We start from the raw sequence: 12,751 nt of genomic DNA on the forward strand, positions 1-12,751 counted from the left end.
GGTGCGCTTCTTCTTCCTCTCTTTCCAGGCGATGCTAACCAGCCCTCCCCTGATACCCTCACACTGGGCAGCCTGCTGGATGACCAGCACTGGCATTCCGTCCTCATTGAGCTCCTCAACACAGACGTCAATTTCACTGTGGACACGCACACTCATCATTTCCAGGCGAAGGGAGGGTCCAGTTATTTGGATCTTGATTATGAGGTGTGAAAATGACTTTTTTTTTTTTGGCCGCACCCATGGCATATGGAAGTTCCTGGGCCAGGGGTCGAACCCGCACCCCAGCAGTGACCTGAGCCGCTGCAGTGCCAACACCAGATCCTTAATCAGCTGAGCCACGGGGAACTCCTGAAACTGACTTTTTAAGTATTACAGATTTTTATCATTTAAATGCAATGTAACCTTCTAGAGAATTTCCCTTTTCTCTTAATTCAGAATTCTGATAAAATACTTCCTGTGGACGCTAGTCATACAGTGGGAGATACATGCTTGCACTATTGACAGCCTATCCTTTGCAGATGTTAATCTTCACGTGAGAGTAAATAGTCATTAAATTTAGGAAATAGGAACTTTTTTTTTTTTTTTTTTTTGGCATCTGTTCCTAGACCAGGGTTTGAACTTGAGCCACAGCAATGACAACACCAGATCCTTAACCACAAGTCCCCCAGGGAACTCCTGGGGAGCATTTTATTTATTTATTTTTTTGTCTTGTCGTCAGCATATGGAAGTTCCCAGGCTAGGGGTCGAATCAGAGCTGCAGCTGCTGACCACAGGCACAGCCACAGCAACACAGGATCCAAGCCACATCTGCAACCTACACCACAGCTCACGGCAACACCAGATCCTTAACCCACTGAGTGAGGCCAGGGATTGAACCTGTGTTCTCATGGATACTAGTCGGATTCATTACCTTCTGAGCTACGACAGAAACTCCCCTGAGGAACATTTTTAAGTGCATCTGTTTTGCAGTTTTTCTGTATTATATCATGTTTGGCTGTGAATATTACCTGGGAGATTTCTTTGTGTTTTAGGGCAATCCTAAACAGAATTAGCTCTCTAACTTAGAGAATGAATCAGCATATATTCCAACCTGATTTTTTAAGTAAGAAGAGAGCCAAATGCACACAGCTCAGAATAGTGTTTCTTGGGATTTTTAAAAGCCTAACAGTATTTTCTGCATGTTGCCTATTGTGTCTAATCTACACGGAAATGCTACATTTGCTAATTTTGCCAGCAAACCAAATCTCAGCATCCGTTTGGTCTGGGTGTCCTCAGCAGCAGAGACTAGCTGGAGATTCTGGTCTTGAATGATATTCTCAATGGCTTTATTATTCTAACCTACCACAGTCATGGTCAAAATCAGGACTCTACAGTCAGGTTTATAAAGTACAATATTGTCACAGTAGACTGGATTGTCACACAAATCAAGATTTATCGTGAACATAAAGATGCAATATTCCCCATTAACAGAAATGACAGAGCCATATGAGTAGCAAATTGTAAGAAGAGTATTTAACCTCTTCAGATGTAATAAAGCATTGGTGAATGTGCATTTAAAACCTCATTTGAAATCAACATGATCATGTAAACAAAGCCAAATAGATTTGAAACAATCATCACTATGCCTGCTAATCATATCTGTTTAGGCAGATAATCAGAAAATCATTAAACACTATTATTTATGTCATTTTTTTCTTTCTAAGATCAGCTTTGGAGGGATTCCTGGACATAGAAAATCAGTGGTGTTCCCACGTAAAAACTTTCATGGCTGCTTCGAAAATCTCTATTATAATGGAGTGGATATCATTGATTTGTCCAAGAAACACAAACCACAGATCCTCCTCATGGTAAGAAAGAGTATGTGCAAGTTTAAGAAAAAAGGGACCCGTAATTTGTTTGGTTGATTCAGCTTTAAAATATATGTCCCCTGAGAGCAGGGAAGATAAAAATCACTTGTGTAGTTATCCCTGGGTATCCTTGGGCAATTGGTTCTAGGACCTCCCTTGGACCAAAATCTGAGGATACTCAAGTCCCTAGTATAAAATGGCATAGTATTTACGTATAACCCACATCCTCCTATATGTTTTAAATCAACTCTAGATTACTTATAGTACCTAACACTATGTAAATAGTTGTAGATACAATGCAAATGATATGTGAATAGTTGCTGGTGCAGGGCAAATTCAAGTTTTGCTTTTGGGAACTTTCAGGATTTTTTTTTTTTCCCAAGATATTTTCCTGGTTGGTGGAATACAGGGATGCAGAACTCTGCGAGATGGAGAGCCTACTGTACTTTTTAGTTCGTATTTGGTTTAATTTTTATATAGGTGTGCAAACAGATGAATAATTTCATAAAGATATTAAAGTGTTCTCATAGAAAGTTCTTTTCAACTACAAGGTCTTTTCTCTTCTTCCTTCCCTCTTTCTCCTCTCCACATGGCTTCAGTCCCTCCATTAATCTGGGATGTTGCTAAGCTGGCATTTATCCTTGCTTGTTTGCTTCCATAACAATGGAACCCCCTTTAGATAAGTAGATTCACACTCACACATGTACTTATGAATATATATGCCTCCACATCTGGCATTGTGTACAAAAATTGAATTGTTTATATAAGCTTTTCTCCATCATGATTGTCTGACTCAGGAATAGCTTGTGGAAATTCTTTTCCATTATCAAGAATAGTTGTGTGTTACAATGTTTCTATCACTTTCCCTTACGAAGGTGTACGACTATTTATCTGGCCATTTCCTACTCAAAGCATCTGCTTTATCTCTACTTTTTTTTTATTTTATTTAATTTTTTTTAATTTTTTTTTTTTTTTTTTTGTCTTTTTGCTATTTCTTGGGCCGCTCCCGCGGCATATGGAGGTTCCCAGGCTAGGGGTCTAATCGGAGCTGTAGCCACCGGCCTACGCCAGAGCCACAGAAACGCGGGATCCGAGCCGCGTCTGCAACCTACACCACAGCTCACGGCAACGCCGGATCTTTAACCCACTGAGCAAGGGCAGGGACCGAACCTGCAACCTCATGGTTCCTAGTCGGATTCGTTAACCACTGCGCCACGACGGGAACTCCTACTTTTTTTAAAAAATTCACTATAGGTTAACAGTCGCACATCTATTTTCAGATGCTGGGGGCTTTCATTTTGATGGGATAAAGTTCTAGAAGTAGAATGTCTTGGTCAGCAGTTTTATACAATTTTACATTTTAATGACTGTGTTGGGTTGCTTTCCAAAAAACTGTCACATGATGCTTTCCACCAGGAATCTGTGAGAGAGCCCTTCCATCACATCTCAGCCAGCCACACACATCACACATCTCTTGCTTAGACTTTTGCCAGCTTAATGCATGTAAACTAATATGTCATTGTTACTTCACGGTTCTGTGACTACTGGTGAATTCACATTCTTTTCACCTGTTTCTTATCCAGTTGGACTTGTCCATTCTTATCCTTTTTCTTATTTTAATTTTTAAAATTTTTTGTCATAAGAGAGTTTTATATTTGGTAGATAACCCTTTGTCATTCACTGTCCATCTATTTTTTCAGGTTTATCAATTTTTTTTTTTTTTTTTTTTTTTTTTTTTTTTTTTTTTTTTTGCTTTTCAGGGCTGCACCTGTGGCATGTGGAATTTCCTAGCCTAGGGGTCAAATTGGAGCTGCAGCTGCTGGCCTGCACCACAGCCATAGCAACGCGAGTCCAAGCTAAGTCTGCCATCTATACCACAGCTGTCAGCATGCTGGATCCTTAACTCACTGAGCAAGGCCAGGGATCGAACCTGCATCCTCATGGACACTAGTCGGGTTCTTAACTCACTGAGCCTCGAAGGGAACGCCTATCAATTTTATATTAAACATTACATGATATGTTGACTATATAAAAGTTTTTATATGTATGTTGTCAATATGTGTATATATTGCTTTACAGCTTTGGAATGTCTCTAAAACCTATAACCTATATATGGTCTCATGGATTTTCTGTAAGAATTTTTAGTTTTATTTATTTATTTATAAATTATTTTTATTTTTTTGTTTTTTCTCTCTCTCTATATATATATATATGAGATTTTACTGTATGTAAGAAATACAAAGGGTATTTGTGAATTTAAATATATAAAATTGCAGCCATCCTAAGCATCAAGAATATTTATTTCCCCAAGTATTTTTGCATAGCCGATCTTTATATAATCTCCTTCAGATATTCTACAACAATGAAGCTTATTGCTATATTGATGGTGGATAGCATTTGATAAATATATTGAATTCAATATACGTATCAGATGCCTCTGTCTCGTCATCCTTTCTTTCCCAAACTAAACTACTATCACCTGCACTAAAATAATACCTAAATACCTACCTGCACAAAAACCTAAAACAATGTCATAGGTGCCTGGTCATATTCTCTGACAAAATATTTATTTTTTAATTATGTCTTTGATTGTCTGAAATTTATTCTTTTTTTTTTTTTTTTTGTATTTTTAGGGCCGCACCCACGGTATATGGAGGTTCCCAGGCTAGGGATCTAATCAGAGCTACAGCTGCCGGCCACAGCCACAGCCACAGCAATACCAGATCTGAGCCGCATCTTTGACATACACCACAGCTCATGGCAACGCCGGATCCTTAACCCAGTGAGCGAGGCCAGGGATTGAACCCACAACCTCATGGTTCCTAGTGGAATTCATTTCTGCTGCACCATGACGGGAACTCCTGAAATTTATTCTTTATCTGTCATAGGAGTCATTTCTATATTCTGCTTGATGGATATCCATTTGTTCCTACACAATTTTTTTGGCCGCGCACAGCAGCACGTGTATGTTCCCAAGCCACTGCAGTGACGATGCCGAATCCTTAACCTGCTGCAGCACAGGAAGACTCCATGTTCCTATGCTATTTAGTAACTAACCCCACCTTTGTCCCACATGGTTGAATCATAACTTTCATTACATACTAACTTTACATATATTGTCAGATCTGTTCCACTTCTATGTCTATCCTTGTATGTATAGCACAGTGACTTGATTACGGTGACTTTATAGTATGCTTTGCTCTTTGGTAAGTTGAGTTGCATCTCTCTGTTTTTCTTTGCATGATATATTTTAGAGAGGAAGGGCAGTATTTAGGCATGTATTCTTCCATCTGCAACATATGAAAAATTTTCAGCCCCAGGAACAATTCTTATAGAGAGCTTAATTGGAATTACTTCAAGTCCTTCCCATCCAAACACTACGATTAAAGATAGCTTTTCCTAGAGTTCCCGTCTTGGCTCAGTGGTTGACGAATCCGACTAGGAACCATGAGGTTGCGGGTTCGATCCCTGGCCTTGCTCAGTGGGTTAAGGATCCGGCGTTGCCGTGAGCTGTGGTGTAGGTTGCAGATGTGGCTCTCAGATCTGGCGTTGCTGTGGCTCTGGCATAGGCTGGCGGCTACAGCTCTGATTAGACCCCTAGCCTGGGGAACCTCCATATACCACGGGTGCGGCCCTAAAATGCAAAAAAAAAAAAAAAAAAAAAAAAAAAAAAAAGAAGAAAAGAAAAGAAAAGTAAAACAGCCTGCTAAGCAGGTCAGACCTTAGGGTTGGGTGACCCCCACTGTGTGACTTCGTCTATGTGAGCTTCCAAGAAGAGGCCACCCTGCTATGGCATGACCAGCCCGGCCATGTCCTTTTCTTCAGACACAAAGAAGCCCATCTTCCACCTAGAGTAAGATGCACCTGTCACCTGAGTGACACTCTCATAATCACATTCACATAACCAAGCAAGTACAGGAAAGCTCTTGAAGGAGGTGATCTTTGGTGCTGGCCCTCACATTGGATAACAGCATCAGACACCATCGGGAAGAAAACGTTCTCTCGTGCTGTGGTATCCCACACCCAGCACAAGGCTTGGGAAGATGTGGCCCAGGACTCCTTTGCACATGCTAAAAAATGGAGAAGACGGACAGTTCCCAAGAGACTCTGAAATGAATTTGCCCTGCTGAACAGTGCTTTGCTTGGAAGGACCTGTTAGATGAATTCGGGTTTAAGGTTGATGGGAAAGCCTAATTTTTAAAGTCCTCCTTTGCTAGACCCTTGCCAAGAAATTTTGCAAGTCTTGGAAAATCTGTTGTCAATGAAATGGAAACATCCCTCTTGTGCCTCCCTAACACCTCTTTCACTGCCTTCACAGGGAAATGTGTCCTTCTCTTGCTCACACCCTCAAACTGTCCCCGTGACTTTCCTGAGCCCCAGGAGTTACTTGGCCCTGCCAGGCACCTCCGGCGAGGACAAAGTGTCTGTCATGTTCCAGTTTCGAACGTGGAACAGAGCAGGGCTGTTGCTGACCAGTCAGTTTCAGGACAGGTCAGGGGCTCTCATCCTTGTTCTTAATGATGGAAAACTCAAGCTGAATCTCTCCCAGCCTGGACATCCAGCGAGGGACGTCACAGCAGGTAATAGACATCCTCCCATCAGTATTTGCCATGACCGTACCTCCTTAATGTAGCCAAAGATTGGCAATCTCTAATATAAATGAACAACGGAATCTGTAAGATATTCATAATCCTACTAGAGGGAACTAGATTCCTTTTTCTTTTGAAATAACGTCAGGCCATTGGTGTGTCAATCAGTGTGACAGATGTTTACCTATAGCGCAGCATAATTATCAAAAAAGTTAAAAAAATAAATGATTATATAGACTTGTGATGGGAAAGGGAGGGAGTGGGAGGGATCAGGAGCTTGGGCTTATCAGACACAACTTAGAATAGATTTACAAGGAGATCCTGCTGAGTAGCACTGAGAACCATGTCTAGATACTCATGTTGCAACAGAACAAAGGGTGGGGGAAAAAATGTATGCATGTAAGGATAACTTGACCTCCTTGCTGTACAGTGGGAAAATAAAATAAAATAAAATAAAAATGATTATAAACTTATGGTTACCAAGGGGGGAAAGGGGAGGGGGAGGGGAAAATTAGGAGTATGGGATTAACGGATACTACTGTGTACAAAATAGATAAGCAACAAGGATTTACTGTAGAGCACTGGGAACTATACTTCACATTTTGTAATAGCCTATAAGGGAAAAGAATCTGAAAAAGAATATATATGTGTGTGTGTATATATATATACACACATACATATTTGTACACACATATATATACATATGTATATGCATGTAAAACTGAATCACTGTTGTATACCCGAAACTGACACAGCATTGTAAATCAACTAAACTTCAATGTAAAGAAAGGAAAAAAAGAAAAAGAGGAAAAAAAGATTATTTATAAGTTTATGGTTAGTAACTAGTAGTAAACTGAAATGCTAGAAGACATCAGCCTAATCCTAAGTAGTCTTGAGAAAAACAGGTTTCTTTGAACACATACTGATTTTTAAAATATTATTATTTTCCCCTCTTCTCAGGGCCAGTGCTCCCTTTGGGGGCTCTTGATTGTTTGATTGATTGATAAGGCTTCTTATAACTGGGTGGATGTTCTGCTGTAGTTTTCCGAAAAGATTCTGTTTATTTCTAGACTCAACTTTTCTAGAGTCATGTTATTTTTGAACTTCAGGGATTGCTTTGCATTTGAAACCAATACAAAGTAAAACCTAGGCAGGCTCATGATGAATATAGAAGGAATGTCTTCCTGACCTGTGGTTATTAGTTTCAGACTAAAAAGCTGGGAATGAAGAAGTCCTGTTGTGGCACAGTGGGTTAAGAACCCAACTGCAGTGGCTTGGCTCTCTGTGGAGGTACAGGCTCGATCCCCAGCCTGGTGCAGTGGGTTAAAGGATCTGTCGTTGCCACTGCTGCTTCTCAGATTCAATCCCTGCCCCAGGAACTTCCGTATACCCAGATATGGCCATAAAATTAAAAAAAAAAAAAAAAAAAAGAAGCTGGTAATGGAAATTAAGTTTTCCTTTCTTTATATAAATAAAAAAATGTCAGCATCAAACGAACTGAGTTGATAGTGTCGACTCAGATTCAGTAAATTGTCTAAATTTTGGTTTGTGTAGCTTTATAATTAACATGTAATATGAACTAAAAGAGATAGCTTTTTACTGTTGTTTCAATGTGGGTACACACTGCCCTTCCTCCCAACACACACATGTATTAATTGTTGAATTTTTGGTAAGCTGACACCAAAACATTACATAATTTTTTTATTGTTCCAATTTTTAAGATTTTACAGTGTAATGTGGTATTTTTCAGAAGCAAACCAAAGGTAAATTTCTCTTGATCCTTGCTTTAGTAGTCTCTGAAGGAGAATCTTTTATACATTTGAAATAGATGAAAAATAGGCAAGTTGTGTTTCTTTTCATTTTAAATCTTGTATCAAGTACCCAACAATTTACCCAGTTGAAATAAATTTCATTGCATGGCATCGAAAAGATACCTCTTAGCCAATTTCCAGGTTTTAGATAATTATTCCTAATAGTTGCCTCGAGATATTTCTGAAGAAGTGGAGATATGTACCAAAAGTGTATAATCTAGTGCATGTCTGTCTCTAGGGCTGGGCCAAGGGAGGGGGTTGTGGAAAGAGAGGAAAAGTGGAAGCAACGGGGCGGGGGGTAAGGGGGAGAAAAGGAGTGTGTGTGTTCACTGATGGAGTTCCCTCTTTTTTTTTTTTTTTTGGACCTTGCTTAAGGCACTCGGAAGTTCCCAGGTCGGGGATCGAACCCACACCACAGTAATGACCTGAGCCATGGCAGTGACAATGCCAGGTCCTCAACCCACTGAGCCACCAGGGAACTCTCGATGTTCTCTTTATGAAAGAAGGGACACAGTTCCACACTTGGCTAAATTGTCTCCACTTCTACAGTCATTATCCTCTGTCATTAGAAGAAATTGAGTTAAGCAAATGAAAGGGCTGTGTAAGAGGACTTCCGTCCCGTGCAAGCTTCCAGATCCGCCCCTGCTCCTTCGATAAGGCTGCTGGTTCTCCTGAAGCCTCAGGGTCCTGATCTTTAAAACGACACTCACATGAGTTATGGGGAGAACCCAGGGCTATAACGCTTATAAACCCTCAGCACAGCACTGTTAATCCGTTATAACTCACAACTTTTAATTACTAATATTTCATCACTAGTCCCAGAACCATGGCATCCCCCAGACTGAGGCCTTCTGAGGGGCTGGAGAGGTGTGGTAGAACCAGCATCCTCTTCATCGTAGCACGCATCAAAAACACAAAAGCTGGAGTTCCCGTCGTGGCGCAGTGGTTAACGAATCCGACTAGGAACCATGAGGTTGCGGGTTCGGTCCCTGCCCTTGCTCAGTGGGTTAACGATCCGGCGTTGCCGTGAGCTGTGGTGTAGGTTGCAGACGTGGCTCGGATCCCACGTTGCTGTGGCTCTGGCGTAGGCCAGTGGCTACAGCTCCGATTCAACCCCTAGCCTGGGAACCTCCATATGCCGCGGGAGCGGCCCAAGAAATAGCAACAACAAAAGACAAAAGACAAAAAAAAAAAAAAAAATACAAAAGCTGCTCTCTGGTCTCCACCCATCCTTTGACAATAGGAAACAGGCTGTCCTTTCGTCAGGAGTGGGACAGGTTGAAACCACACTGAAGAAGAACGAAGGATGAGAATTATGATGCAGAGATGTAGAAAATGAATGTAAATGCTCACATCTTATTTTTAAATTAGAATGACAAATTTTACTAAGAACAGTCTTGTATTATATGGAGAATGACATCGATCACCAATTCAAGGAGATATTCTGGAGTGTTTTCTGCAAGTTCTCCCATGCAGTATTTCTGTCTGTAGATAGATAGGTAGGTAGGCAGGTAGAGAGGGGGAGGAAGGGAGAAATTCTTCACCAAATCAAACTAAATATTGTGTTTTAATGTCAGATTTTAAGTGGATTTGGTAATCATTGTGACAGATACACTATGTAACCTTTAAGAGAAACCCTAAATGATAAGGTGGGGAGGACCATTTAAAAATTTTGTTGTTATTGTCATTCTCTTTAGCTCTAGGATTACAGCACTTCTTTCAAAACTCTACTTTAGGTTCAGTCTCATAATATGTGTTTTAAGTGTCTAAGCTAAATCCTCCATATTTTGGGTCTCAGCTTTTCTCATTATCTTTCATGAACTAGTGTTGAGTCTTTGAAAATGTTCTGGCTTCATAAATATATAAAACACAAAGCAAGAGTCTAGCATTTCTATTATCTGCACATGTGCACAGGGCGAGGAGCTGTAGTAACCTTGTGACGTTAAAACTATCCCCTCCCCGAAAGTGAGAAAGTGTTGGAAAGTATCAAAACTAATGTTTAATAGATGTGAGGAAAACAAAGTTATACTGTTTTTACAGCCGGATCTTTGACCTTCTGGGTCATGTCGGGCACACCCTCAGGTGAATCTTAAGCCCATGTCAAAGTCACTAATGAGAGATCAAGCAGAAAGGAAAAAGCTGGTGTTCCCGTTGTGGCTCAGTGGTAATGAACCTGACTAGTATGCATGAGGACGCAGGTTCAATCCCTGGCCTCTCTCAGTGGGTTAAGGATCCAGTGTTGCTGTGAGCTGTGGTGTAGGTTGCTGACGCAACTCGAATCCAGTGTTACTGTGGCTGTGGTGCAGGCCAGCAGCTGCAGCTCTGATTTGACCCCTATCCTGGGAACCTCCATATGCTGCAGATGCAGCCCAAAAAAGACAAAAAGAAAGAAGGAATGAAGGAAGGAAAGAAGGAAGGAAGGAAGGAAGGAAGGAAGGAAGGAGGGAGGAAGGAAAGGAAAAACCTGGTTTGACAAGCATTTGAGGGACATGGATTTATATGGTCAATTGGACAATAAATACCAAAATATAATATTAGATAGGACTGGTTAACTTTCTACCAGAAATATGACCATATTTGCTTTGGGGCCAACATTTTCAATGGGCTCTAATGTAACTTCTAATTCCCACAGATTGACTTTGAATCTTATAGAACTGTAAACAGTCTGTATGTTTATCATTTGTAACATACATTACTTAAACATTTCAGGACATTCCTGAAGATGATTAGAGTATAGTAACACAGGCTCACTAGCATGCTCAGGCATGGCATCCCAAAAATCCAGTTGTCAACTCGTTTTTCAATGAGCACAAGTATTTCTTTATGACCCCCTTCCTTGTTAACCAAGATAGTTTCTAAAGATTCCCATTATTCCCCACCTCCCTTAATTGAAACATGCATCTCAGGGGGCTGCTATGAGAATTGCCATGGCCTCCTGTGGAGGGGACATGTCCTTTATCTTCGGCCAAATGATACATTGTACCAGTGAAATGAAAGCAGAAGGCACATGTGCCACATCTGAGTAGAAGCTTCAACTTTCTGCCAAGGGCTGTTTTCTCTCAGCTGCGAAACAGAAATGGGGCCATGTATTCATCTTGGTCCTGCTTGAGTAGATGCCTGGAGCACAGAGGACGCTGACCCAGTGGGCCTAGGGCCATAGCAAGAAACAAAGCCTGGCTATTTACTCATTGAAACGTAGCAGTTATTTGTGTCCATGAAATAACCTAGTAGAAACTAGCTAACACAGATTTGGTGAGTGGACTGGGACACTTACTGCTTATTGATTTATCTGTATGACATAGCATTGGGTTTTCATCCAGTAGGAGACCCCACTGGTAAGTCTGGGAGATGCTAGTGTCATGCGCAGTTGGTAGCTGGTCAATAATTCAACCAGTTGACCATTCTCAACCCCATTACTTGAAGAAAAAAATACCGATATTTCACCTCATAGATCAAGAGACAGTGACTACTTTTGAAGGCACCGTTAAGAGTTTTTAAAAATAATAATGTAATGTAACAATAGCTTGGGTATACTGTATCCACTTTGGAAAAAACAGAAAATGTAAAAGGGATATAAAATGAATAAAACAACTCCTTTATGAAAAAATTAAGGTTAGTATTTAGTAACATTTTCTGCCACTCTTTTGCCTGTTTATACAATGCTTGTGTATGTACCCCCACACATATACACACTTTAATGCAGTACTTTTCTAACTTTACATTTTGTTTTTTTAATTTTCATGTCTTATTATGACTTCAGTTAGTATTTTTAAAGACTGCCAATATATATTTTTTTCTTTTTTTCCCTTGTAGCTGGTTTACAGTGTTGTGTCAATTTTCTACTGTACAGCAAGGTGACCCAGTCACATATACACATATATATTTTTTCTAAATAGTCTACCAAGATTATTATAGATAATGACAATACACAAAAGTAAGAAAGTGTTTTTATGTTTATATCTTAGATTTTTGGAAAATACCTCTACCTTTCAACATCTCAAACTCTTAACGAACCACATGAGAATGAATATGCCCAAGGCCATGTTATTGGAAATATTGTATCATTTCATGATTATTGAGGGTCACTCGTAGGCATCTTATTCTATTAAGGCCTTAGGCCTGGAATAACCAATGCTGCATTTCCCAAGGCAGAATGTTTGGGCAATGCACCCTTGTTTCTTCTTTATCCCTTTCATTCTGTTTTCTTTCTTGCTCTTCTCTTCTTTTCTATCTGCACTTTACTAAGTTGAGTGATGAGAAAGTGAAATACACTCCTGGCAAAGTGCTTAGAGGCCATAATATTCCCAACTGAATGTGACAGCTTTTGTTAGAACCTAAACAAATACCAGACAGGCCAGTCCATTGACTATGATGGATCAGATGCAAGACCTCTGCAACCAGAAAATTTACAAAACAGTCCCCTCTTCTGTTGCCATGGGTGGCACCTTCCTCTCCTTAAGCATGTCCAGCTTACTGCATGACCTACCTACCTGTTTAGAGGCCC

The 12,751-nt window shown here is 40.3% G+C and overlaps 1 protein-coding gene across 12 annotated transcripts in view; it reads left to right on the forward strand.

The window, feature by feature from the left end:
* CNTNAP3 (contactin associated protein family member 3) overlaps positions 1-12,751 on the forward strand; it is a 200,310-nt gene that overhangs the window by 104,653 nt on the left and 82,906 nt on the right. For 7 of the 12 annotated variants that reach the window (XM_084994548.1, XM_021072822.2, XM_021072824.2 and 4 more), the window contains exons 6-8: positions 29-204; positions 1,704-1,847; positions 6,166-6,427. In XM_084994548.1, the coding sequence (XP_084850674.1) occupies positions 29-204; positions 1,704-1,847; positions 6,166-6,427 (582 nt within the window). The remainder of the gene's footprint in view (positions 1-28; positions 205-1,703; positions 1,848-6,165; positions 6,428-12,751) is intronic. The other 5 variants (XM_084994551.1, XM_084994553.1, XM_084994552.1 and 2 more) reach the window with 1 other exon arrangement.

Source organism: Sus scrofa, chromosome 14 (genome assembly GCF_054392235.1).
Source record: "Sus scrofa isolate SSC_HxYL_T2T_F1_AM1 chromosome 14, Sscrofa_HxYL_maternal_Yorkshire_Landrace_v2.0, whole genome shotgun sequence".
Classification (NCBI taxonomy): domain Eukaryota; kingdom Metazoa; phylum Chordata; class Mammalia; order Artiodactyla; family Suidae; genus Sus; species Sus scrofa.